Genomic DNA, 27,562 nt, shown 5'->3' on the forward strand with positions numbered 1-27,562 from the left:
GGGGTAGGAGGGAGAGAGGGTATGAGGGAGAGGAGGGAGAGAGGATAGGAGAGACAGGGTAGGAGGGAGAGAGGGTAAGGAGGAGAGGAGGGAGAGAGGATAGGAGGGAAAGAGGGTAGGGGGAGAGACAGGGTAGGAGGGAGAGAGGGTGGGAAGGAGAGACAGGGTAGGGGGGAGAGAGGGTAGGAAGGAGAGACAGGGTAGGGGAGAGGAGGGAGAGAAAGAGGGAGCATCTTAGATTATCATCGGCTGCAGTGTGTGGTGTAACAGGGTGTGTGTGTGTGAGAGAGAGTGTGTGAGTGTGTGCATGCATGCATGCATTTGTGTGTGTGTGTTTATGTGGAAGAAAGAGATAGATACAGACAACAGCTGTAGATCTTGCAGGGCTGAAACACGCACAGACACACACAGACACACACATACACACGAACACACACACACACACACACACACACACACACACACACACACACACACACACACACACACACACACACACACACACACACACACACACACACACACACACACACACACACACACACACACACACACACACACACACACACACACAGACACACCCCCTTCCTGACCATTCTCTCCTGCGTCCGTCCGTCTGTCTGTCTGTCTGTCTGTCTGTCTGTCTGTCTGTCTGTCTGTCTGTCTGTCTGTCTGTCTTAGGGCACTCACAGTTATATCTCTTTGTATAGGGGCCTTATGGTTAGACACTCACAGTTATATCTCTTTGTATAGGGGTGTTATGGTTAGACACTCACAGTTCTATCTCTTTGTATAGGGCCTTATGGTTAGACACTCACAGTTCTATCTCTTTGTATAGGGGTGTAGGAAGGTCCAGCTGTGTGAGGGTCTTCCACTCCTCTGAAGTACAGATACTGTGATAGGACAACTTCTCCATGGTTACCCTGTAGATACACTCAGAGTGCCTGATCCGGTGGTACATCTGGACAGACAGAGACAGAAAGACAAGCAGATGAGAACATGTGAACAGACAGGAGACAGACCGTGAGACAGACCATATCGTTCCCCTGTCCTTGGCACCAAAGACTCTCTCTCCTCTCCTTTTCCCCTGTCCTCATCCTCCCCTCAGTCTCTCTCCTCTCCTTTTCCCCCTGTCCTCATCCTCCCCTCAGTCACTCTCATCTCCTTTCCCCCTCAGTCTCTCTGCCCTCCGCTCTCTTTCTCCCATCTCTCCCTCCCCTCAGTATCTCACCTCTCTTTCTCCTCTCCTCCCCTCAGTCTCTCCCCTGTCCTCTCCTCTCTCCCATCTCTCCCTCCCCTCAGTCTCTCTACTCTCTCTTTCTCTCCTCTCCTCTCTTTCTCCCTCTGTCTCTCCTCTCCCCCATCTCTCTCCTCGCGTCTCTCCTCTCAGTCTCTCAGTCTCTCTCTTCCCTTCTTCCCTCTTTCCATCACTCCTCTCTCTCACCCTCTACCCTCCCTCTCTCCGCCTTTCCTGACTCGCCCCCAGCCTGTCCTACCCCAGAGGTTTGGTGTCAGTGTGGCTACAGCCTGGCTGTCCTACCCCAGAGGACTGGTGTCAGTGTGGCTACAGCCTGGCTGTCCTACCCCAGAGGATTGGTGTCAGTGTGGCTACAGCCTGGCTGTCCTACCCCAGAGGATTGGTGTCAGTGTGGCTACAGCCTGGCTGTCCTACACCAGAGGTTTGGTGTCAGTGTGGCTACAGCCTGGCTGACCTACCCCTGAGGATTGGTGTCAGTGTGGCTACAGCCTGGCTGTCCTACCCCAGAGGTTTGGTGTCAGTGTGGCTACAGCCTGGCTGACCTACCCCAGAGGATTGGTGTCAGTGTGGCTACAGCCTGGCTGTCCTACTCCAGAGGTTTGGTGTCAGTGTGGCTACAGCCTGGCTGTCCTACTCCAGAGGTTTGGTGTCAGTGTGGCTACAGCCTGGCTGTCCTACCCCAGAGGATCGGCTTCAGTGTGGCTACAGCCTGGCTGTCCTACCCCAGAGGATCGGCTTCAGTGTGGCTACAGCCTGGCTGTCCTACCCCAGAGGATCGGCTTCAGTGTGGCTACAGCCTGGCTGTCCTACCCCAGCGGTTTGGCGTCAGTGTGGCTACAGCCTGGCTGTCCTACCCCAGAGGTTTGGTGTCAGTGTGGCTACAGCCTGGCTGACCTACCCCAGAGGTTTGGCGTCAGTGTGGCTACAGCCTGGCTGTCCTACTCCAGAGGTTTAACAACGTCTCAGGGACACACAACTCAATAGTTCAGCTTTAGTCATGATTTTCCACATCTATAATATAATAATAATAATAATATATGCCATTTCGCAGACGCTTTTATCCAAAGCGACTTACAGTCATGTGTGCATACATTCTACGTATGGGTGGTCCCGGAATCGAACCCACTACCCTGGCTTTACAAGCGCCATGCTCTACCAACTGAGCTACAGAACCACAATCACACAAAACCACACATCTCTTCCAAGTTTTTACTTTGTCTAATATTGATAAATGGCGTCGGTTAACCGTGTAGTACAGAGTTGAGAATCGCTGATTTTAATGGAAAGAGAAACTCTCCGATGATTTGTATACTGTATCCTGAATGTCGTGTATGTGGCTTGTTTTTCTTTCAGACACAAAATAAAAATACATTTTGATTTAAAAATAAATATATATATTAAAAGAGACAAAACACTGACGTTGGCACAGTGTAAGGCTAGAGCACAGAAGACGGCGAACATCTTGAAGTTGTTCTCGTCTGTTTTGGTGAAGGCACTTCCACTCAGCTTGTTAACCATCTGTACGACCCTATCACGGTCCCCTGGAAACGATGGGCATGCATAGGATGTTCCGCGTGGTGTATCCCGTATAGAGGTCCACCTCTCTGTGAAGGGAAAGGAAAGTGTTAAAAATAACATCACACTACGTCGACTTTAAAATGTACCACAGCGTTCATTTTGACATGATGCCATTGTTTTAATTCATTAGGCTGATATTCAAATCAAATTTTAGTTGAATACTTAACGTGAAATGCTTACTTTACAAACCCTTTAACCAACGATACAGTTCAATAAATAGAGTGAAGAAAGTATTTACAAGATAAACTAAAGTAATAAAATCTAATCAAAAAGTAACACAAGAAAATGACATAACAATAACGAGGCTATAAACAGAGAGTACCGGTACCGAGTCAACGTGCAGGGGTACAGGTTAGTCGAGCTAATTTGTAAAGTGATAGTATAGTTTTAAAAAGTAGTATTTTCGGGGGATCTGTATTCAAACAGTTTTAAAAAGTAGTATTTTGGGGGGCGGGGTCTGTATTCAAACAGTTTTAAAAATTAGTATTTTGGGGGGCGGGGTCTGTATTCAAACAGTTTTAAAAAGTAGTATTTTGGGGGGCGGATCTGTATTCAAACAGTTTTAAAAAGTAGTATTTTGGGGGGCGGGGTCTGTACTCAAATAGTTTTAAAAAGTAGTATTTTTTTGGGGGTCTGTATTCAAATTCTTTTAAAAAGTTGTATTTTTTGGGGGGTCTGTATTCAAATTGTTTTAAAAAGTTTAATTTTTCTTGGGGGGTCTGTATTCAAATAGTTTTAAAAGTAGTATTTTTGGGGTGGGGGTGGGGTGCTGTATTCAAATTGTTTTAAACAGTAGTATTTTTTTGGGGGGTCTGTATTCAAATTGTTTTAAAAAGCAGTATTTGTAAAAATATATACTTTCCACATAGCGTAGTTAAAACTATAGTTATCCCAGGTCTGCTCTGAGGGTTAATAAAACACATTCAGATCTATTGTGTTTGCTGACTCAGGAAATGACTCTCTAGTTATCCCAGGTCTGCTCTGAGGGTTAAACAGGTCTAATGGAAATGACTCTCTAGTTATCCCAGGTCTGCTCTGAGGGTTAAACAGGTCTAATGGAAATGACTCTCTAGTTATCCCAGGTCTGCTCTGAGGGTTAAACAGGTCTAATGGAAATGACTCTCTAGTTATCCCAGGTCTGCTCTGAGGGTTAAACAGGTCTAATGGAAATGACTCTCTAGTTATCCCAGGTCTGCTCTGAGGGTTAAACAGGTCTAATGGAAATGACTCTCTAGTTATCCCAGGTCTGCTCTGAGGGTTAAACAGGTCTAATGGAAATGACTCTCTAGTTATCCCAGGTCTGCTCTGAGGGTTAAACAGGTCTAATGGAAACAGCACACGTAAAGTAGACGGCACCTTATCCACTATATAGTGCACTCCTTTTGACCAGGGCCCATATTGATCTACTCAAAAGTAGTGCACTATATAGTGTAGTAGTGCACCTCCGTCACATCGTTGCCGTTGTTGTCAACGTCCTGCAGATGCCGCAGCATATTGACTGATTCCCACATTACTTATGAACGTCGGCTCATGACTGTTTCGTCAAAATTACAGTTTAGTGGCCTTGAAATATGATGGCTTTATTGAAATAGACAAATAATTTGTAGAAAACAACTTTGCTATCATTATGAAGTCATACATTTTACTTTGGAGAGATGGTACTGTTGCCATGAGCTAGCAAAGTTAGTCAGAAATAGCTAACAATGTTAACGTTAGCTAGCTAAAATGTTGGTGCTCTCCCTTCAGATCTTAGTTAGCCAGCTAATGTTATACTGCATCTAAAGTGTTAGAGGTGCCTTAGACCGCAGTAGCGCAGCGGTCTAAGGTACTGCATCTCAGTGGTAGAGGTGTCACTACAGACCCTGGTTCGATTCCAGGCTGTATCACAACCGGCCATGATTGGGAGTCCCATAGGGCATCGCACAATTGGCCCAGCGTCGTCCGGGTTAGGGTTTGGCCGTGGTAAGCCGTCATTGGAAATAAGAATTTGTTCTTAACTGTCGTGCATAGTTAAATAAAAGGTTAAATATGATTTATTTATTAAATCATAAAAGCTTGTCCTGCTAATTATTTGCCTCCTTTTGAAATGTCATCATGTCTCCAAGCCACAGTAGTTTAGCACTTTAGTATACATCTTCATCACCACCTATAGAGACCGCATCGAGTGGAATGCTCAGATGGGGCATCAGTCCTAAAACGAACGTTCAAAACAATGTTGTGACGAAACGTGCGACCCGTGGATAGGATGTCAGTTCAGACTCAGCCAGGGTAAAATAAACGTTTCACCTATTAAAGCGTGGGTCTGCATAGGCGTCTGGGATGTTCAGGACCTCCCCCGTCCGTGCCACTTGGCCCGCTATACCTTTCTCTATAGAAAACCTGGATGAGGAGAGGACAGAAGAGCGCTGGAGGTTACAACCATACAAATAGAATTGGTGAATGGACATTTCTGTTATAAGAATTCTACTTCCCTGTTTTAGGATTCTAGTTCCCCTGTTCTAAGATTCTAGTTCCCCTGTTCTAAGATTCTAGTTCCCCTGTTCTAAGATTCTAGTTCCCCTGTTCTAAGATTCTAGTTCCCCTGTTCTAAGATTCTAGCTCCCCTGTTCTAAGATTCTAGTTCCCCTGTTCTAGGATTCTAGTTCCCCTGTTCTAAGATTCTAGTTCCCCTGTTCTAAGATTCTAGTTCCCCTGTTCTAAGATTGTAGTTCCCCTGTTCTAAGATTCTAGTTCCCCTGTTCTAGGATTCTAGTTCCCCTGTTCTAAGATTCTATTTTCCCTCTTATATGATTTATAGTTTCCCTGTTCTAGGATTCTAGTTCCCCTGTTCTAGGATTCTAGTTTCCCTGTTCTAGGATTCTAGTTTCCCTGTTCTACAATTCTATTTTCCCTCTTATATGATTTATAGTTTCCCTGTTCTAGGATTCTAGTTCCCCTGTTCTAGGATTCTAGTTCCCCTGTTCTAGGATTCTAGTTCCCCTGTTCTAGGGATTATCGTTTCCCTGTTCTAGGATTCTAGTTCCCCTGTTCTAGGATTCTAGTTCCCCTGTTCTAGGATTCTAGTTCCCCTGTTCTAGGATTCTAGTTCCCCTGTTCTAGGGATTATCGTTCCCCTGTTCTAGGATTCTAGTTCCCCTGTTCTAGGATTCTAGTTCCCCTGTTCTAGGGATTATCGTTCCCCTGTTCTAGGATTCTAGTTCCCCTGTTCTAGGGATTATCGTTTCCCTGTTCTAGGATTCTAGTTCCCCTGTTCTAGGGATTATCGTTCCCCTGTTCTAGGGATTATAGTTCTATGGTTACAACTGCTCAGCTGCTGTCACCAGAGAATCATTCACATGATCCCTTGTCAATTCAACATAGCCATCAGAGAATCATTCACATGATCACTTGTCAATTCAACATAGCCATCAGAGAATCATTCACATGATCACAAGTCAACCCTTCAGAGAATCACTCAGATAAGCAGTAAAAGGATCGATCAGGACCCTTACCTAATCTCTTTGGTTTTCCTGAAGACAGGTTTGCCCTCGTTCTCCTCCCCGATGTCGAACAGGTCTGAGTACAGTTCTTTGTTATTGTGGTCCACCTGGAACAGGGCACATCTGTCCGCATTCACCAGGTTTTTTGCATATATCTGAAACACAACACCATGATAAACCGCGTCAGTACGCTACACAGAAAGACATGGTCACACAGACAGGGAGCGAATCTTCCCTTCCCATTGATATCAACCCATATGAATAAATTAACATTTTGACTTAAAGGGGAAGTTAGGATTCACGGTAGCGCTTTACAATAAGGTTCCATTTGTTAAGGGTTTCTTAAAGGGGAAGTTAGGATTCACGGTAGCGCTTTTACAATAAGGTTCCATTTGTTAAGGGTTTCTTAAAGGGGAAGTTAGGATTCACGGTAGCACTTTACAATAAGCTTCCATTTGTTAAGGGTTTCTTAAAGGGGCTATAATTACATTATTAACAATTATTTAATAGAGAGGCAGGTAGCCTAGTGGTTAGAGGGTTGGGCCAGTAACTGAAAGAGAGGGAAGTGAGTCAGGTAGGAGGGGGAAGTGAGTCAGGTAGGAGAGGGAAGGGAGTCAGGTAGGAGAGGGAAGGGAGTCAGGTAGGAGAGGGAAGGGAGGCGGGTAGGAGAGGGAAGGGAGTCAGGTAGGAGAGGGAAGGGAGTCAGGTAGGAGAGGGAAGGGAGGCAGGTAGGAGAGGGAAGGGAGGCAGGTAGGAGAGGGAAGGGAGGCAGGTAGGAAAGGGAAGGGAGTCAGGTAGGAGAGGGAAGGGAGGCAGGTAGGAGAGGGAAGGGAGTCAGGTAGGAGAGGGAAGGGAGTCAGGTAGGAGAGGGAAGGGAGTCAGGTAGGAGAGGGAAGGGAGACAGGTAGGAGAGGGAAGGAAATGGAGTCAGGTAGGAGAGGGAAGGGAGTCAGGTAGGAGAGGGAAGGGAGTCAGGTAGGAGAGGGAAGGGAGACAGGTAGGAGAGGGAAGGGAGGCAGGTAGGAGAGGGAAGGGAGTCAGGTAGGAGAGGGAAGGGAGTCAGGTAGGAGAGGGAAGGGAGTCAGGTAGGAGAGGGAAGGGAGTCAGGTAGGAGAGGGAAGGGAGGCATGTAGGAGAGGGAAGGGAGTCAGGTAGGAGAGGGAAGGGAGTCAGGTAGGAGAGGGAAGGGAGTCAGTTAGGAGAGGGAAGGGAGACAGGTAGGAGAGGGAAGGGAGGCAGGTAGGAGAGGGAAGGTAGGCAGGTAGGAGAGGGAAGGGAGTCAGGTAGGAGAGGGAAGGGAGTCAGGTAGGAGAGGGAAGGTAGGAGGTTAGTTTTCATGACGCGCCTTGACCCACCTTTTGAAACCCTGATGCCCTTGGCAAACTTTATATCCAGGATATTATTCAATCATCACTCCTAACCTAATCAACACACTTACGACTTCTCTGTGATAGTCCAAGTATGGTGAACACTGGTGTGAAATTGTAACCGTAATACCATTGGTTGCTGTAACAGTGTATCCCCATGGTAACAGTAATCCCATTGGTTGTTGTAACAGTGGAGGAGGTATCCTCTCATGGTAACAGTAATACCATTGGTTGGTGTAACAGTGGAGGATGTATCCCCATGGTAACAGTAATCCCATTGGTTGTTGTAACAGTGGAGGAGGTATTCTCTCATGGTAACTGTAATAACATTGGTTGGTGTAACAGTGGAGGAGGTATCCTCTCATGGTAACTGTAATCCCATTGGTTGATGTAACAGAGGAGGAGGTATCCTCTCATGGTAACTGTAATCCCATTGGTTGGTGTAACAGTGGAGGAGGTATCCTCTCATGGTAACTGTAATACCATTGGTTGGTGTAACAGAGGAGGAGGTATCCTCTCATGGTAACTGTAATACCATTGGTTGGTGTAACAGTGGAGGAGGTATCCTCTCATGGTAACTGTAATACCATTGGTTGGTGTAACAGTGGAGGAGGTATCCTCTCATGGTAACTGTAATACCATTGGTTGGTGTAACAGTGGAGGAGGTATCCTCTCATGGTAACTGTAATACCATTGGTTGATGTAACAGTGGAGGAGGTATCCTCATGGTAACTGTAATACCATTGGTTGTTGTAACAGTGGAGGAGGTATCCTCTCATGGTAACTGTAATCCCATTGGTTGTTGTAACAGTGGAGGAGGTATCCTCTCATGGTAACTGTAATCCCATTGGTTGATGTAACAGTGGAGGAGGTATCCTCTCATGGTAACTGTAATACCATTGGTTGTTGTAACAGTGGAGGAGGTATCCTCTCATGGTAACTGTAATACCATTGGTTGTTGTAACAGTGGAGGAGGTATCCTCTCATGGTAACTGTAATACCATTGGTTGGTGTAACAGTGGAGGAGGTATCCTCTCATGGTAACTGTAATACCATTGGTTGATGTAACAGTGGAGGAGGTATCCTCTCATGGTAACTGTAATCCCATTGGTTGGTGTAACAGTGGAGGAGGTATCCTCTCATGGTAACTGTAATACCATTGGTTGGTGTAACAGTGGAGGAGGTATCCTCTCATGGTAACTGTAATACCATTGGTTGGTGTAACAGTGGAGGAGGTATCCCCATGGTAACAGTAATCCCATTGGTTGGTGTAACAGTGGAGGAGGTATCCTCTCATGGTAACTGTAATACCATTGGTTGGTGTAACAGAGGAGGAGGTATCCTCTCATGGTAACTGTAATACCATTGGTTGTTGTAACAGTGGAGGAGGTATCCCCATGGTAACAGTAATCCCATTGGTTGGTGTAACAGTGGAGGAGGTATCCTCTCATGGTAACTGTAATACCATTGGTTGGTGTAACAGTGGAGGAGGTATCCTCATGGTAACTGTAATACCATTGGTTGGTGTAACAGAGGAGGAGGTATCCTCTCATGGTAACTGTAATACCATTGGTTGGTGTAACAGTGGAGGAGGTATCCTCTCATGGTAACTGTAATACCATTGGTTGGTGTAACAGAGGAGGAGGTATCCTCTCATGGTAACTGTAATACCATTGGTTGGTGTAACAGAGGAGGAGGTATCCTCTCATGGTAACTGTAATACCATTGGTTGTTGTAACAGTGGAGGAGGTATCCTCTCATGGTAACTGTAATACCATTGGTTGGTGTAACAGAGGAGGAGGTATCCTCTCATGGTAACTGTAATACCATTGGTTGGTGTAACAGAGGAGGAGGTATCCTCTCATGGTAACTGTAATACCATTGGTTGGTGTAACAGAGGAGGAGGTATCCTCTCATGGTAACTGTAATACCATTGGTTGGTGTAACAGTGGAGGAGGTATCCTCTCATGGTAACTGTAATACCATTGGTTGGTGTAACAGAGGAGGAGGTATCCCCATGGTAACAGTAATCCCATTGGTTGATGTAACAGTGGAGGAGGTATCCTCTCATGGTAACAGTAATCCCATTGGTTGGTGTAACAGAGGAGGAGGTATCCTCTCATGGTAACAGTAATACCATTGGTTGGTGTAACAGTGGAGGAGGTATCCTCTCATGGTAACAGTAATACCATTGGTTGGTGTAACAGTGGAGGAGGTATCCTCTCATGGTAACTGTAATCCCATTGGTTGGTGTAACAGAGGAGGAGGTATCCTCTCATGGTAACTGTAATACCATTGGTTGGTGTAACAGTGGAGGAGGTATCCTCTCACAACGTTGAATGTTTCGATCTTCATAACCACCATTCATTGCATGAACATTTTTTATTAATATAGAGTTGGATCTGCTCTTATGAATGCAGCGATGTGAACCCAACACTGCCTATAAGTATGTCTATACTCTGAGAGAACTCTCAAATAATCTATAAATTATTTACCTACACTTATAACTTCTAAAAGTATCGCTTATTTTAAAGTGACAGTCCTATAAATATTTATAACTGAGTTGTCAACAAGTGGAAAAAGTGCCAATCAATCAATCAATTAATCAGTCATTAACAAATGGGTTACCAACATGTATAACGGGTGACCATTTTATTAACGAATTAGGCCTACTAATATGTATAACTTTTAAAAAAAATAACTGGAAACTTTCTGGACATTTATTAATGAGTTGCAACCATTTATAACAGCGTATAATCTTCTCAAACATGTAATACATAATACGAATAAAATGTAATGTAACGTAAGGATACATTGGGAAAACATGTTAATTGCAGTGACTCAAGTCTTTAGCCTATCATTGGTATAGTGAATAGCGTAGCTAATTCAGAGGGGGTTATCTTTCACCCCTTTTTAATATTACAAGTCAGAATAGAATGTGACAACTGATTAACTATTTACAATATAACATAGGGTTATCATGTTTCTTTTCTTGTTAAGCTTTTTCCCATCCTGGAGTCTGAGACCGTACGGTAATCTGTGGGAGAGAAGAGGAATTGATGACAACGTAGCATATACACTCTAGCTATACAAAACTATACTATCACCATTATCTAAACCATTTAGGTTTAGCTAGTCATGTTATCCACTGCTAGCTAATAATAACAATAATAGCTAGCTACCACAGATTAATTAAAGGGGTTAGCTATTTATCAAAATAATACACTAGGTAGTTAGCTAGCTTGTGTGTGTTAGTCTTAAAATTGGAACCACTAGTGTGCTGACAAAGGAGGATAACTAGCTAACTTATCAGCTACCTAGTTAGATACAAAAAGTTAGATAACTAGCTCAGTTCAAAAGTTAGATAACTAGCTAGCTAGCGTGCTAATCCAAAAAAGCTAGCTAAACAACTTGCATGGAAATTCTGTCATTTTGATATTAACTAGCTAGCTGGCAGCTAAAGTTTGCCAGCTAGCTAGCGAACCTAACGAGCCAGCAAACATGTTTTACTTAGCCAGCTAACTATATCATGCTAAAGTGTCACGCCTGCTCCCACTCACCCTGTCTGGCGCTCAAGTGCGCCAGGCTGCCCTTCATTACTCACATCTGTCACCATCATTACGCGCAGCAGCGCTCATTGGACTCATCTGGACTCCTTCCCTTTGTTGATTGCCCTGTCTATAACTGTCTGCTCCCCCGTTTGTTCCCTGTGTCAGCATTAACGTCGTGTGTCATGTTCAGATGCTGTCCTGTCCTGTCCCATGTCCAGATATATCATTAAATGTTCACTCCCTGCACTTGCTTCTCGTCTCCAGCGTTGATTCTTACACTGAAGAGTATCTTGTGCTAAATCGTATAGCAGAATTTCTATATAAAAAAAATACATTTGAGGTTTTACCTAATGCTAGCTAGCTAAAGTTTACTAGCTAACTAGGACAGAGGTGTTAGCTAACATTAGCTAGCTAGCTAAAGGTTACTCGCTAACTAGGACAGAGGTGTTGGCTAACATTAGCTAGCTAAAGTTTACTAGCTAACTAGGACAGAGGTGTTAGCTAAACATTAGCTAGCTAGCTAAAGTTTACTAGCTAACTAGGACAGAGGTGTTAGCTAACATTAGCTAGATAACTACTTAGCTAGCTGAGCAGCCTGCTAAATCATTCAGCAAAACTTCCGGAACCAGCGAACCAAACCAATAATATGACTTGAGATCTTCAGATGAGGCTTTTATTCCTGGAATAAATAAGTGTACCAATGCATCATCTGGGTTTCAAACGTGGGGCATCATGGGAGTTGGTCTGAAAACTGGTCTGAAAACAAACCATTTCTGCATCTGGTACAAGAGCAATTCATCACACCCAAAAGTGAGAAAATAACAATTGTTTAACTATGCATTTAAGTGTTCAATATTATACGCATTTGTAAGTGCATTTATTAATGCTTAATAGCTGGAGGTCAATAGTGGCTCACTATTTGGCAAGAAACTGACTGACTATCGAACTAGTTTGACCTATTTATCATAACCCATATATTAAATGGTTTATAATTGTATTTATTTTACCTTTATTTTGCATTTACAAATGCTAAAATAACCGTTAATAACAGAATTACAAACCCGTTATAAACCATTTACAAATGGAACATTATTGTAAAGTCTCACCTGATTCGCTCCAGGGTTCGGCGTAATCATAAATCAATTCAGAATTGTATTTTAAACAGTACACGTTAGCAAGGCTATACAAGTTGAAGTTACATCAATTTTCAGGTAAAAAAAACCCAATCAAAAACAGGATATGAGACATATGAACTGAGGCGACACCAGTGGCACATGACAATACAATACACAGTACGCAGTACAGTATGTCACCACAACACGACACACATCCACGGTGGTCCTCATACACATCCTAGACAACCATCATAGACTTGGGCCAGACATTCGTGGAAGACAAACAAACAAACAAACAACAAACAAACAGACAAACAAACAAACAAACAGACAGACAAACAAACAAACAAACAGACAGACAAACAAACAAACAAACAAACAACAAACAAACAAACAGACAAACAAACAACAAACAAACAAACAGACAAACAAACAAACAGACAAACAGACAAACAAACAAACAAACAAACAGAAAAACAAACAAACAGACAAACAAACAAACAAACAAACAAACAAACAAACAAACAGACAAACAGACAAACAAACAAACAAACAAACAAACAGACAAACAAACAAACACACAGACAAACAGACAAACAAACAACAAACAAACAAACAAACAAACAACAAACAAACAAACAAACAAACAAACAAACAAACAAACAACAAACAAACAAACAAACAAACAAACAAACAACAAACAAACAAACAAACAAACAAACAGACAAACAAACAAACAGACAAACAGACAAACAAACAGACAAACAAACAACAAACAAACAAACAAACAAACAAACAAACAAACAACAAACAAACAAACAAACAAACAGACAAACAAACAAACAAACAAACAAACAAACAGACAAACAGACAAACAAACAAACAAACAAACAGAAAAACAAACAAACAGACAAACAAACAAACAAACAATCAACAAACAAACAAACAAACAGACAAACAAACAAACAAACAAACAGACAAACAAACAACAAACAAACAAACAGACAAACAAACAAACAAACAAACAAACAAACAACAAACAAACAGACAAACAAACAAACAAACAAACAAACAAACAGACAGACAGACAGACAGACAAACAAACAAACAAACAAACAAACAAACAAACAAACAAACAAACAAACAAACAACAAACAAACAAACAACAAACAAACAAACAGACAAACAAACAAACAAACAAACAGACAGACAAACAAACAAACAAACAAACAAACAAACAGACAAACAAACAAACAAACAAACAAAAACGTACCATTATGTGTTCAAGTAGAGAATCTATTGCCACAATGTTGTCAAAGTACGTTCTGTTGGAGAAAGAGAGAGAATGATGAACTGAGGTACGTTCTGTTGGAGAAAGAGAGAGAATGATAAACTAAGGTACGTTCTGTTGGAGAAAGAGAGAGAATGATAAACTAAGGGTATAGATGATTGATAAGGGCATCAATGATAAGGGTATGATTGATAAGGGTAATTAATGGTGATTGATAAGGGTATAGATGATTGATAAGGGTAATGATGATTGATAATGGTATGATTGATAAGGGTATAGATGATTGATAAGGGTAATGATGATTGATAAGGGTATAGATGATTGATAAGAGTATGATTGATAAGGGTAATGGTGATTGATAAGGGTAATGATGATTGATAAGGGTAATGATGATTGATAAGGGTATAGATGATTGATAAGGGTATAGATGATTGATAAGGGTAATGATGATTGATAATGGTATGATTGATAAGGGAATAGATGATTGATAAGGGTATAGATGATTGATAATGGTATGATTGATAAGGGTATAGATGATTGATAAGGGTATAGATGATTGATAAGGGTAATGATGATTGATAATGGTATGATTGATAAGGGTATAGATGATTGATAAGGTTATAGATGATTGATAAGGGTAATGATGATTGATAATAGTATGATTGATAAGGGTATAGATGATTGATAAGGGTATAGATGATTGATAAGGGTAATGATGATTGATAAGGGTAATGATATTTGATAAGGTTATAGATGATTGATAAGGGTATAGATGATTGATAAGGGTATAGATGATTGATAAGGGTATAGATGATTGATAAGGGTAATGATGATTGATAAGGGTAATGATGATTGATAAGGGTATAGATGATTGATAAGGGTATGATTGATAAGGGTATAGATGATTGATAAGTGTATAGATGATTGATAAGGGTGTTATTTACGTAGAGACAAAGAATCTTAATTTGACCCATTTTATCGCAGGAGGAAAATAATCCTCCAGTAGGAGGATTCGAATTAATATAAAATATTCACAATCCAGGGAGCAGCTGGAAGCGGTGTTTGTAGGCTATACAAAACAGTACCGTACCTACATTGTACCTTAAGCTGGGTATAAATACTACAGATTGGGTTCCAACTGGCCCGGACCCAACTCATTGGAACGCCCCCACCCCATGACCCAACTCATTGGAACGCCCCCACCCCATGACCCAACTCATTGGAACGCCCCCACCCCATGACCCAACTCATTGGAACGCCCCCACCCCATGACCCAACTCATTGGAACGCCCCCACCCCATGACCCAACTCATTGGAACGCCCCCACCCCATGACCCAACTCATTGGAATGCCCCCACCCCATGACCCAACTCATTGGAACGCCCCCAACCCAACTCATTGGAACGCCCCCACCCCATGACCCAACTCATTGGAACGCCCCCACCCCATGACCCAACTCATTGGAACGCCCCCACCCCATGACCCAACTCATTGGAACGCCCCCACCCCATGACCCAACTCATTGGAACGCCCCCACCCCATGACCCAACTCATTGGAACGCCCCCACCCCATGACCCAACTCATTGGAACGCCCCCAACCCATGACCCAACTCATTGGAATGCCCCCACCCCATGACCCAACTCATTGGAACGCCCCCACCCCATGACCCAACTCATTGGAACGCCCCCAACCCATGACCCAACTCATTGGAATGCCCCCACCCCATGACCCAACTCATTGGAATGCCCCCACCCCATGACCCAACTCATTGGAACGCCCCAACCCAACTCATTGGAACGCCCCCACCCCATGACCCAACTCATTGGAATGCCCCCACCCCATGACCCAACTCATTGGAACGCCCCCAACCCAACTCATTGGAACGCCCCCACCCCATGACCCAACTCATTGGAACGCCCCCACCCCATGACCCAACTCATTGGAACGCCCCCACCCCATGACCCAACTCATTGGAACGCCCCCACCCCATGACCCAACTCATTGGAACGCCCCCACCCCATGACCCAACTCATTGGAACGCCTCCACCCCATGACCCAACTCATTGGAACGCCCCCAACCCATGACCCAACTCATTGGAATGCCCCACCCTGGACCCCATGACCCAACTCATTGGAACGCCCCCACCCCATGACCCAACTCATTGGAACGCCCCCAACCCATGACCCAACTCATTGGAATGCCCCCACCCCATGACCCAACTCATTGGAATGCCCCCACCCCATGACCCAACTCATTGGAAATGGCCCCCAACCCAACTCATTGCAACTGCCCCCACCCCATGACCCAACTCATTTTGGAACGCCCCCACCCCATGACCCAACTCATTGGAACGCCCCCCTCCCCATGACCCAACTCATTGGCCAGCCCCCACCCCATGACCCAACTCATTGGAACGCCCCACCCCATGACCCAACTCATTGGAACGCCCCCAACCCATGACCCAACTCATTGGAACGCCCCCACCCCATGAAGCCAACTCATTGAACGCCTCCACCCCATGACCCAACTCATTGGAATGCCCCCACCCCATGACCCAACTCATTGAACTCCCCCAACCCAACTCATTGGAACGCCCCGATCCCATGACCCAACTCTATTGGTAACGCCCACCCCATGACCCAACTCATTGGAACTGCCCCCACCCCATGACCCAACTCATTGGAACGCCCCCACCCCATGACCCAACTCATTTTTACGCCCCCACCCCATGACCCAACTCATTGGAACGCCTCCACCCCATGACCCAACTCATTGGAACGCCCCCACCCCATGACCCAACTCATTGGAACTCCATCCACCCCTGTGACCCAACTCATCTGGCCGCCCCCACCCCATGACCCAACTCATTGGTTAAATAAAGGCCCCCACCCGTGAAATAACTCATTGGAACGCCTCCACCCCGTGACCCAACTCATTGGAACGCCCCCACCCCATGACCCAACTCATTGGAACGCCCCCACCCCGTGACCCAACTCATTGGAACGCCCCCACCCCGTGACCCAACTCATTGGAACGCCCCCACCCCGTGACCCAACTCATTGGAACGCCCCCACCCCGTGACCCAACTCATTGGAACGCCCCCACCCCATGACCCAACTCATTGGAATTCCCCCACCCCATGACCCAAACAGCAATTTATTTTTTACAATTTATACCTGTCCAATAGCTCCCGAGTGGCGCAGCGGTCTAAGACACTGCATCTCAGTGCTTGAGGCTGTCACTACAGTCCCTGGTTTGAATCCAGGATGTATCAAAACTGGCTGTGATTGGGAGTCCCATAAGGCAGCTCACAATTGGCCCGGCGTCGGCCGGGTTGGGCCCGTGTTGGCCTTCATTGTAAATAAGACTTTTTCTTAACTGACTTGCCTCGTTAAATAAACGATAACAATGGTGGTCCCGACAACGCTTAATGGTGGTCCCGACAGCGCTTAATGGTGGTCCCGACAACGCTTAATGGTGGTCCCGACAGAGCTTAATGGTGGTCCCGACAGAGCTTAATGGTGGTCCCGACAGCGCTTAATGGTGGTCCCGACAGCGCTTAATGGTGGTCCCGACAACGCTTAATGGTGGTCCCGACAGCGCTTAATGGTGGTCCCGACAGGGCTTAATGGTGGTCCCGACAGTGCTTAATGGTGGTCCCGACAACACTTAATGGTGGTCCAGACAACGCTTAATGGTGGTCCCGACAGCGCTTAATGGTGGTCCAGACAGCGCTTAATGGTGGTCCCGACAACGCTTAATGGTGGTCCCGACAACGCTTAATGGTGGTCCCGACAACGCTTAATGGTGGTCCAGACAACGCTTAACAAAAGCATCAGGGCTAGGGGGTGTATTAATCTTAAATATAGGATTGTAGGTCTATCCGTGATTGGACGGCCTATTATACTGTCGGCCTATTATATGCACTGGAATTACGCGCCTCTTTCGAACCATGAAGCTGGATGACGGTTCATTGATTTGTGCAAGACAGTGATTTAATAGGCCAGTCAGTGGACTTGGGTTTGAGTTAAAACCTACAGGACAGTATCTCTCCAGGAACAGGGTTGGAGTTAAAACCTACAGGACGGTATCTCTCCAGGAACAGGGTTGGAGTTAAAACCTACAGGACAGTATCTCTCCAGGAACAGGGTTGGAGTTAAAACCTACAGGACAGTATCTCTCCAGGAACAGGGTTGGAGTTAAAACCTAGTCAATTGCCCCCCAGGAAAATTATCCTCGACAAAAAGAGTGACCAAGTTAAAATCCGACATTAGTATCTGTGCTACAAGACAGAAGTGTCACATTTCTAAATGAATGAAAAGTCATTGAGACAATCTTACTTTGACACTTCTAGTAGAAAGTCATTGAGACAACCTTACTTTGACACTTCTAGTAGAAAGTCATTGAGACAACCTTACTTTGACACTTCTAGCAGGAAGTCATTGAGACAACCTTACTTTGACACTTCTAGCAGGAAGTCATTGAGACAACAGGACACTTCTAGCAGGAAGTCATTGAGACAACCTTACTTTGACACTTCTAGCAGGAAGTCATTGAGACAACCTTACTTTGACACTTCTAGCAGGAAGTCATTGAGACAACCTTACTTTGACACTTCTAGCAGGAAGTCATTGAGACAACCTTACTTTGACACTTCTAGCAGGAAGTCATTGAGACAACCTTAAACACTTCTAGCAGGAAGTCATTGAGACAACCTTACTTTGACACTTCTAGCAGGAAGTCATTGAGACAACCTTACTTTGACACTTCTAGCAGGAAGTCATTGAGACAACCTTACTTTGACACTTCTAGCAGGAAGTCATTGAGACAACCTTACTTTGACACTTCTAGCAGGAAGTCATTGAGACAACCTTACTTTGACACTTCTAGCAGGAAGTCATTGAGACAACCTTACTTTGACACTTCTAGCAGGAAGTCATTGAGACAACCTTACTTTGACACTTCTAGCAGGAAGTCATTGAGACAACCTTACTTTGACACTTCTAGCAGGAAGTCATTGAGACAACCTTACTTTGACACTTCTAGCAGGAAGTCATTGAGACAACCTTACTTTGACACTTCTAGCAGGAAGTCATTGAGACAACCTTACTTTGACACTTCTAGCAGGAAGTCATTGAGGCAACCTTACTTTGATACTTCTAGCAGGAAGTCATTGAGACAACCTTACTTTGACACTTCTAGCAGGAAGTCATTGAGACAACCTTACTTTGATACTTCTAGCAGGAAGTCATTGAGACAACCTTACTTTGACACTTCTAGCAGGAAGTCATTGAGACAACCTTACTTTGACACTTCTAGCAGGAAGTCATTGAGACAACCTTACTTTGACACTTCTAGCAGGAAGTCATTGAGACAACCTTACTTTGACACTTCTAGCAGGAAGTCATTGAGACAACCTTACTTTGACACTTCTAGCAGGAAGTCATTGAGACAACCTTACTTTGACACTTCTAGCAGAAGTCATTGAGACAACCTTACTTTGACACTTCTAGCAGGAAGTCATTGAGACAACCTTACTTTGACACTTCTAGCAGGAAGTCATTGAGACAACCTTACTTTGACACTTCTAGCAGGAAGTCATTGAGACAACCTTACTTTGACACTTCTAGCAGGAAGTCATTGAGACAACCTTACTTTGACACTTCTAGCAGGAAGTCATTGAGACAACCTTACTTTGACACTTCTAGCAGGAAGTCATTGAGACAACCTTACTTTGACACTTCTAGCAGGAAGTCATTGAGACAACCTTACTTTGACACTTCTAGCAGGAAGTCATTGAGACAACCTTACTTTGACACTTCTAGTAGAAAGTCATTGAGACAACCTTACTTTGACACTTCTAGTAGAAAGTCATTGAGACAACCTTACTTTGACACTTCTAGCAGGAAGTCATTGAGACAACCTTACTTTGACACTTCTAGCAGGAAGTCATTGAGACAACCTTACTTTGACACTTCTAGCAGGAAGTCATTGAGACAACCTTACTTTGACACTTCTAGCAGGAAGTCATTGAGACAACCTTACTTTGACACTTCTAGCAGGAAGTCATTGAGACAACCTTACTTTGACACTTCTAGCAGGAAGTCATTGAGACAACCTTACTTTGACACTTCTAGCAGGAAGTCATTGAGACAACCTTACACTTTGAAGTCATTGAGACAACCTTCTTTGACACTTCTAGCAGGAAGTCATTGAGACAACCTTACTTTGACACTTCTAGCAGGAAGTCATTGAGACAACCTTACTTTGACACTTCTAGCAGGAAGTCATTGAGACAACCTTACTTTGACACTTCTAGCAGGAAGTCATTGAGACAACCTTACTTTGACACTTCTAGCAGGAAGTCATTGAGACAACCTTACTTTGACACTTCTAGCAGGAAGTCATTGAGACAACCTTACTTTGACACTTCTAGCAGGAAGTCATTGAGACAACCTTACTTTAGCAGGAAGTCATTGAGACAACCTTACTGACACTTCTAGCAGGAAGTCATTGAGACAACCTTACTTTGACACTTCTAGCAGGAAGTCATTGAGACAACCTTACTTTGACACTTCTAGCAGGAAGTCATTGAGACAACCTTACTTTGACACTTCTAGCAGGAAGTCATTGAGACAACCTTACTTTGACACTTCTAGCAGGAAGTCATTGAGACAACCTTACTTTGACACTTCTAGCAGGAAGTCATTGAGACAACCTTACTTTGACACTTCTAGCAGGAAGTCATTGAGACAACCTTACTTTGACACTTCTAGCAGGAAGTCATTGAGACAACCTTACTTTGACACTTCTAGCAGGAAGTCATTGAGACAACCTTACTTTGACACTTCTAGCAGGAAGTCATTGAGACAACCTTACTTTGACACTTCTAGCAGGAAGTCATTGAGACAACCTTACTTTGACACTTCTAGCAGGAAGTCATTGAGACAACCTTACTTTGACACTTCTAGCAGGAAGTCATTGAGACAACCTTACTTTGACACTTCTAGCAGGAAGTCATTGAGACAACCTTACTTTGACACTTCTAGCAGGAAGTCATTGAGACAACCTTACTTTGACACTTCTAGCAGGAAGTCATTGAGACAACCTTACTTTGACACTTCTAGCAGGAAGTCATTGAGACAACCTTACTTTGACACTTCTAGCAGGAAGTCATTGAGACAACCTTACTTTGACACTTCTAGCAGGAAGTCATTGAGACAACCTTACTTTGACACTTCTAGCAGGAAGTCATTGAGACAACCTTACTTTGACACTTCTAGCAGGAAGTCATTGAGACAACCTTACTTTGACACTTCTAGCAGGAAGTCATTGAGACAACCTTACTTTGACACTTCTAGCAGGAAGTCATTGAGACAACCTTACTTTGACACTTCTAGCAGGAAGTCATTGAGACAACCTTACTTTGACACTTCTAGCAGGAAGTCATTGAGACAACCTTACTTTGACACTTCTAGCAGGAAGTCATTGAGACAACCTTACTTTGACACTTCTAGCAGGAAGTCATTGAGACAACCTTACTTTGACACTTCTAGCAGGAAGTCATTGAGACAACCTTACTTTGACACTTCTAGCAGGAAGTCATTGAGACAACCTTACTTTGACACTTCTAGCAGGAAGTCATTGAGACAACCTTACTTTGACACTTCTAGCAGGAAGTCATTGAGACAACCTTACTTTGACACTTCTAGCAGGAAGTCATTGAGACAACCTTACTTTGACACTTCTAGCAGGAAGTCATTGAGACAACCTTACTTTGACACTTCTAGCAGGAAGTCATTGAGACAACCTTACTTTGACACTTCTAGCAGCATTGGAAGTCATTTGACACTTCTAGCAGAGACAACCTTACTTTGACACTTCTAGCAGGAAGTCATTGAGACAACCTTACTTTGACACTTCTAGCAGGAAGTCATTGAGACAACCTTACTTTGACACTTCTAGCAGGAAGTCATTGAGACAACCTTACTTTGACACTTCTAGCAGGAAGTCATTGAGACAACCTTACTTTGACACTTCTAGCAGGAAGTCATTGAGACAACCTTACTTTGACACTTCTAGCAGGAAGTCATTGAGACAACCTTACTTTGACACTTCTAGCAGGAAGTCATTGAGACAACCTTACTTTGACACTTCTAGCAGGAAGTCATTGAGACAACCTTACTTTGACACTTCTAGCAGGAAGTCATTGAGACAACCTTACTTTGACACTTCTAGCAGGAAGTCATTGAGACAACCTTACTTTGACACTTCTAGCAGGAAGTCATTGAGACAACCTTACTTTGACACTTCTAGCAGGAAGTCATTGAGACAACCTTACTTTGACACTTCTAGCAGGAAGTCATTGAGCTCCGTCTGTTTGGCTAGGCCTCTGCACACCTGGGGATACAAAAAGAACACATCAGACGTTCAGCTTTCAAACTAACGTCAACGATGTCATGCTAACAGTTAGTTAGCACTTTGTTTAAGTGTCAACAGCAGGATTACAGCGTGAGCGAGAGGGGGGGCTGGGGGAGAGAAAAGAGGGAGAGAGAGAGAAACACCGTTGCCTTAAATCAGTGCAGACTGCTGTAACAAAATGGTGTATTTGTGAACGGACAGAAACGTGAGAGGAATCCCACTGTGACCCAGGATGCGTTGGGACACTGTACTTTTCACGTAGGTACAAACCACAAGGCTCTTTACACGCCATAATGACGGCCCTTGGGGGTCAAGTGTAAAAAGGCTTTAGGGTTGATTAGACTGAGACCTACCCAGTCACAGGGGAGTTCTGCTTCACACAAACACCATCATGAGAACACAACCCCGGACCAAACGTACATGTGCAATTGTACTATGAGCCAATGAAGTATTGAAACACAACAGTAGGTTATCATGTTCACAGCAGACACAACCCTGTCCCAATGACCACGTGCTACTTATCAAGCATTTATCAAGAGTGTTTTATCAAGCATTTATCAACAGTGTTTTATCAAGCATTTATCGAGAGTGTTTTAAAGCATTTATCAAGAGTGTGTTATCAAGCATTTATCAACAGTGTTTTATCAAGAGTGTTTTATCAAGCATTTATCAACAGTGTTTTATCAAGCATTTATCAACAGTGTTTTATCAAGCATTTATCAAGAGTGTTTTATCAAGCATTTATCAAGAGTGTTTTATCAAGAGTGTTTTATCAAGCATTTATCAAGAGTGTTTTATCAAGCATTTATCAACAGTGTTTTATCAAGCATTTATCAAGATTGTTTTATCAAGCATTTATCAACAGTGTGTTATCAAGCATTTATCAACAGTGTGTTATCAAGCATTTATCAACAGTGTGTTATCAAGCATTTATCAAGAGTGTGTTTTAAAGCATTTATCAAGAGTGTTTTATCAAGAGTGTTTTATCAAGCATTTATCAAGAGTGTTTTATCAAGCATTTATCAAGAGTGTTTTATCAAGCATTTATCAAGAGTGTGTTATCAAGTATTTATCCACAGTGTGTTATCAAGCATTTATCAACAGTGTGTTTTAAAGCATTTATCAAGAGTGTTTTATCAAGCATTTATCAAGAGTGTTTTATCAAGCATTTATCAACAGTATTATCAAGCATTTATCAAGAGTGTTTTATCAAGCATTTATCAACAGTATTATCAAGCATTTATCAAGAGTGTTTTATCAAGCATTTATCAAGAGTGTTTTATCAAGCATTTATCAACAGTGTTTTATCAAGCATTTATCAAGAGTGTGTTTTAAAGCATTTATCAAGAGTGTTTTATCAAGCATTTATCAAGAGTGTGTTATCAAGCATTCATCAAGAGTGTTTTATCAAGCATTTATCAAGAGTGTGTTATCAAGCATTTATCAAGAGTGTTTTATCAAGCATTTATCGAGAGTGTTTTATCAAGCATTTATCAAGAGTGTTTTATCAAGCATTTATCAAGAGTGTGTTATCAAGCATTTATCAAGAGTGTTTTATCAAGCATTTATCGAGAGTGTTTTATCAAGCATTTATCAAGAGTGTGTTATCAAGCATTTATCAAGAGTGTTTTATCAAGCATTTATCAAGAGTGTTTTATCAAGCATTTATCAAGAGTGTTTTATCAAGCATTTATCAAGAGTGTGTTTTAAAGCATTTATCAAGAGTGTTTTATCAAGCATTTATCAAGAGTGTGTTTTAAAGCATTTATCAAGAGTGTTTTATCAAGCATTTATCAAGAGTGTTTTATCAAGCATTTATCAAGAGTGTTTTATCAAGCATTTATCAAGAGTGTGTTATCAAGCATTTATCAAGAGTGTTTTATCAAGCATTTATCCACAGTGTGTATTATCAAGCATTTATCAAGAGTGTTTTATCAAGCATTTATCAACAGTGTGTTTTAAAGCATTTATCAAGAGTGTTTTATCAAGCATTTATCAAGAGTGTGTTATCAAGCATTTATCAAGAGTGTTTTATCAAGCATTTATCAAGAGTGTGTTATCAAGCATTTATCAAGAGTGTTTTATCAGTGTTTTATCAAGCATTTATCAAGAGTGTTTTATCAAGCATTTATCAACAGTGTTACCAGGCATTTATCAAGAGTGTTTTATCAATAATTTATCAACAGTGTTACGGGGCATTTATCAAGAGTGTTTTATCAATAATTTAACAGTGTGTTTTAAAGCATTTATCAAGAGTGTTTTATCAAGCATTTATCAAGAGTGTTTTATCAAGCATTTATCAAGAGTGTGTTATCAAGCATTTATCAACAGTGTTTTATCAAGCATTTATCAAGAGTGTTTTATCAAGCATTTATCAACAGTGTGTTATCAAGCATTTATCAACAGTGTGTTATCAAGCATTTATCAAGAGTGTGTTTTAAAGCATTTATCAAGAGTGTTTTATCAAGAGTGTTTTATCAAGCATTTATCAAGAGTGTTTTATCAAGCATTTATCAAGAGTGTTTTATCAAGCATTTATCAAGAGTGTGTTATCAAGTATTTATCCACAGTGTGTTATCAAGCATTTATCAACAGTGTGTTTTAAAGCATTTAAAGCATTTATCAAGAGTGTTTTATCAAGCATTTATCAAGAGTGTTTTATCAAGCATTTATCAACAGTATTATCAAGCATTTATCAAGAGTGTTTTATCAAGCATTTATCAACAGTATTATCAAGCATTTATCAAGAGTGTTTTATCAAGCATTTATCAAGAGTGTTTTATCAAGCATTTATCAACAGTGTTTTATCAAGCATTTATCAAGAGTGTGTTTTAAAGCATTTATCAAGAGTGTTTTATCAAGCATTTATCAAGAGTGTGTTATCAAGCATTTATCAAGAGTGTTTTATCAAGCATTTATCAAGAGTGTGTTATCAAGCATTTATCAAGAGTGTTTTATCAAGCATTTATCGAGAGTGTTTTATCAAGCATTTATCAAGAGTGTTTTATCAAGCATTTATCAAGAGTGTGTTATCAAGCATTTATCAAGAGTGTTTTATCAAGCATTTATCAAGAGTGTTTTATCAAGCATTTATCAAGAGTGTGTTATCAAGCATTTATCAAGAGTGTTTTATCAAGCATTTATCAAGAGTGTTTTATCAAGCATTTATCAAGAGTGTTTTATCAAGCATTTATCAAGAGTGTGTTTTAAAGCATTTATCAAGAGTGTTTTATCAAGCATTTATCAAGAGTGTGTTTTAAAGCATTTATCAAGAGTGTTTTATCAAGCATTTATCAAGAGTGTTTTATCAAGCATTTATCAAGAGTGTTTTATCAAGCATTTATCAAGAGTGTGTTATCAAGCATTTATCAAGAGTGTTTTATCAAGCATTTATCCACAGTGTGTATTATCAAGCATTTATCAAGAGTGTTTTATCAAGCATTTATCAACAGTGTTTTATCAAGCATTTATCAAGAGTGTTTTATCAAGCATTTATCAAGAGTGTTTTATCAAGCATTTATCAAGAGTGTTTTATCAAGCATTTATCAACAGTGTTTTATCAAGCATTTATCAAGAGTGTTTTATCAAGCATTTATCAAGAGTGTTTTATCAAGCATTTATCAAGAGTGTTTTATCAAGCATTTATCAAGAGTGTGTTTTAAAGCATTTATCAAGAGTGTTTTATCAAGCATTTATCAAGAGTGTGTTATCAAGCATTTATCAAGAGTGTTTTATCAAGCATTTATCAAGAGTGTGTTATCAAGCATTTATCAAGAGTGTTTTATCAAGCATTTATCAAGAGTGTTTTATCAAGCATTTATCAACAGTGTTACCAGGCATTTATCAAGAGTGTTTTATCAATAATTTATCAACAGTGTTACGGGGCATTTATCAAGAGTGTTTTATCAATAATTTAACAGTGTGTTTTAAAGCATTTATCAAGAGTGTTCCCAGGCATTTATCAACAGTGTTTTATCAATAATTTATCATGTTTTATCAATAATTTATCAACAGTGTTCCCAGGCATTTATCAAGAGTGTTATTAAAGCATTTATCAAGAGTGTTTTATCAAGCATTTATCAAGAGTGTGTTATCAAGCATTCATCAAGAGTGTTTTATCAAGCATTTATCAAGAGTGTGTTATCAAGCATTTATCAAGAGTGTTTTATCAAGCATTTATCGAGAGTGTTTTATCAAGCATTTATCAAGAGTGTTTTATCAAGCATTTATCAAGAGTGTGTTATCAAGCATTTATCAAGAGTGTTTTATCAAGCATTTATCGAGAGTGTTTTATCAAGCATTTATCAAGAGTGTGTTATCAAGCATTTATCAAGAGTGTTTTATCAAGCATTTATCAAGAGTGTTTTATCAAGCATTTATCAAGAGTGTTTTATCAAGCATTTATCAAGAGTGTGTTTTAAAGCATTTATCAAGAGTGTTTTATCAAGCATTTATCAAGAGTGTTTTATCAAGCATTTATCAAGAGTGTGTTTTAAAGCATTTATCAAGAGTGTTTTATCAAGCATTTATCAAGAGTGTTTTATCAAGCATTTATCAAGAGTGTTTTATCAAGCATTTATCAAGAGTGTGTTATCAAGCATTTATCGAGAGTGTTTTATCAAGCATTTATCAAGAGTGTGTTATCAAGCATTTATCAAGAGTGTTTTATCAAGCATTTATCAAGAGTGTTTTATCAAGCATTTATCAAGAGTGTTTTATCAAGCATTTATCAAGAGTGTGTTTTAAAGCATTTATCAAGAGTGTTTTATCAAGCATTTATCAAGAGTGTTTTATCAAGCATTTATCAAGAGTGTGTTTTAAAGCATTTATCAAGAGTGTTTTATCAAGCATTTATCAAGAGTGTGTTATCAAGCATTTATCAAGAGTGTTTTATCAAGCATTTATCAAGAGTGTGTTATCAAGCATTTATCAAGAGTGTTTTATCAAGCATTTATCAAGAGTGTTTTATCAAGCATTTATCAACAGTGTTACCAGGCATTTATCAAGAGTGTTTTATCAATAATTTATCAACAGTGTTACGGGGCATTTATCAAGAGTGTTTTATCAATAATTTAACAGTGTGTTTTAAAGCATTTATCAAGAGTGTTCCCAGGCATTTATCAACAGTGTTTTATCAATAATTTATCAACAGTGTTTTATCAATAATTTATCAACAGTGTTCCCAGGCATTTATCAAGAGTGTTATTAAAGCATTTATCAAGAGTGTTTTATCAAGCATTTATCAAGAGTGTGTTATCAAGCATTCATCAAGAGTGTTTTATCAAGCATTTATCAAGAGTGTGTTATCAAGCATTTATCAAGAGTGTTTTATCAAGCATTTATCGAGAGTGTTTTATCAAGCATTTATCAAGAGTGTTTTATCAAGCATTTATCAAGAGTGTGTTATCAAGCATTTATCAAGAGTGTTTTATCAAGCATTTATCGAAGTGTTTTATCAAGCATTTATCAAGTGTTTATCAAGCATTTATCAAGAGTGTT

At 41.3% G+C, this 27,562-nt stretch overlaps 1 protein-coding gene across 1 annotated transcript in view; it reads right to left on the reverse strand.

The window, feature by feature from the left end:
* The window catches only part of LOC127911325 (cAMP and cAMP-inhibited cGMP 3',5'-cyclic phosphodiesterase 10A-like), a 279,068-nt gene that overhangs the window by 39,399 nt on the left and 212,107 nt on the right, over positions 1–27,562 (reverse strand). Inside the window, 7 exon segments of the mRNA XM_052477545.1 lie at positions 819–961; positions 2,678–2,792; positions 2,794–2,862; positions 5,123–5,215; positions 6,328–6,470; positions 13,622–13,673; positions 21,984–22,042. Coding sequence (XP_052333505.1) covers positions 819–961; positions 2,678–2,792; positions 2,794–2,862; positions 5,123–5,215; positions 6,328–6,470; positions 13,622–13,673; positions 21,984–22,042 — 674 coding nt within the window.

The sequence above is a fragment of the Oncorhynchus keta genome, chromosome 24 (assembly GCF_023373465.1).
Source record: "Oncorhynchus keta strain PuntledgeMale-10-30-2019 chromosome 24, Oket_V2, whole genome shotgun sequence".
Classification (NCBI taxonomy): Eukaryota; Metazoa; Chordata; class Actinopteri; order Salmoniformes; family Salmonidae; genus Oncorhynchus; species Oncorhynchus keta.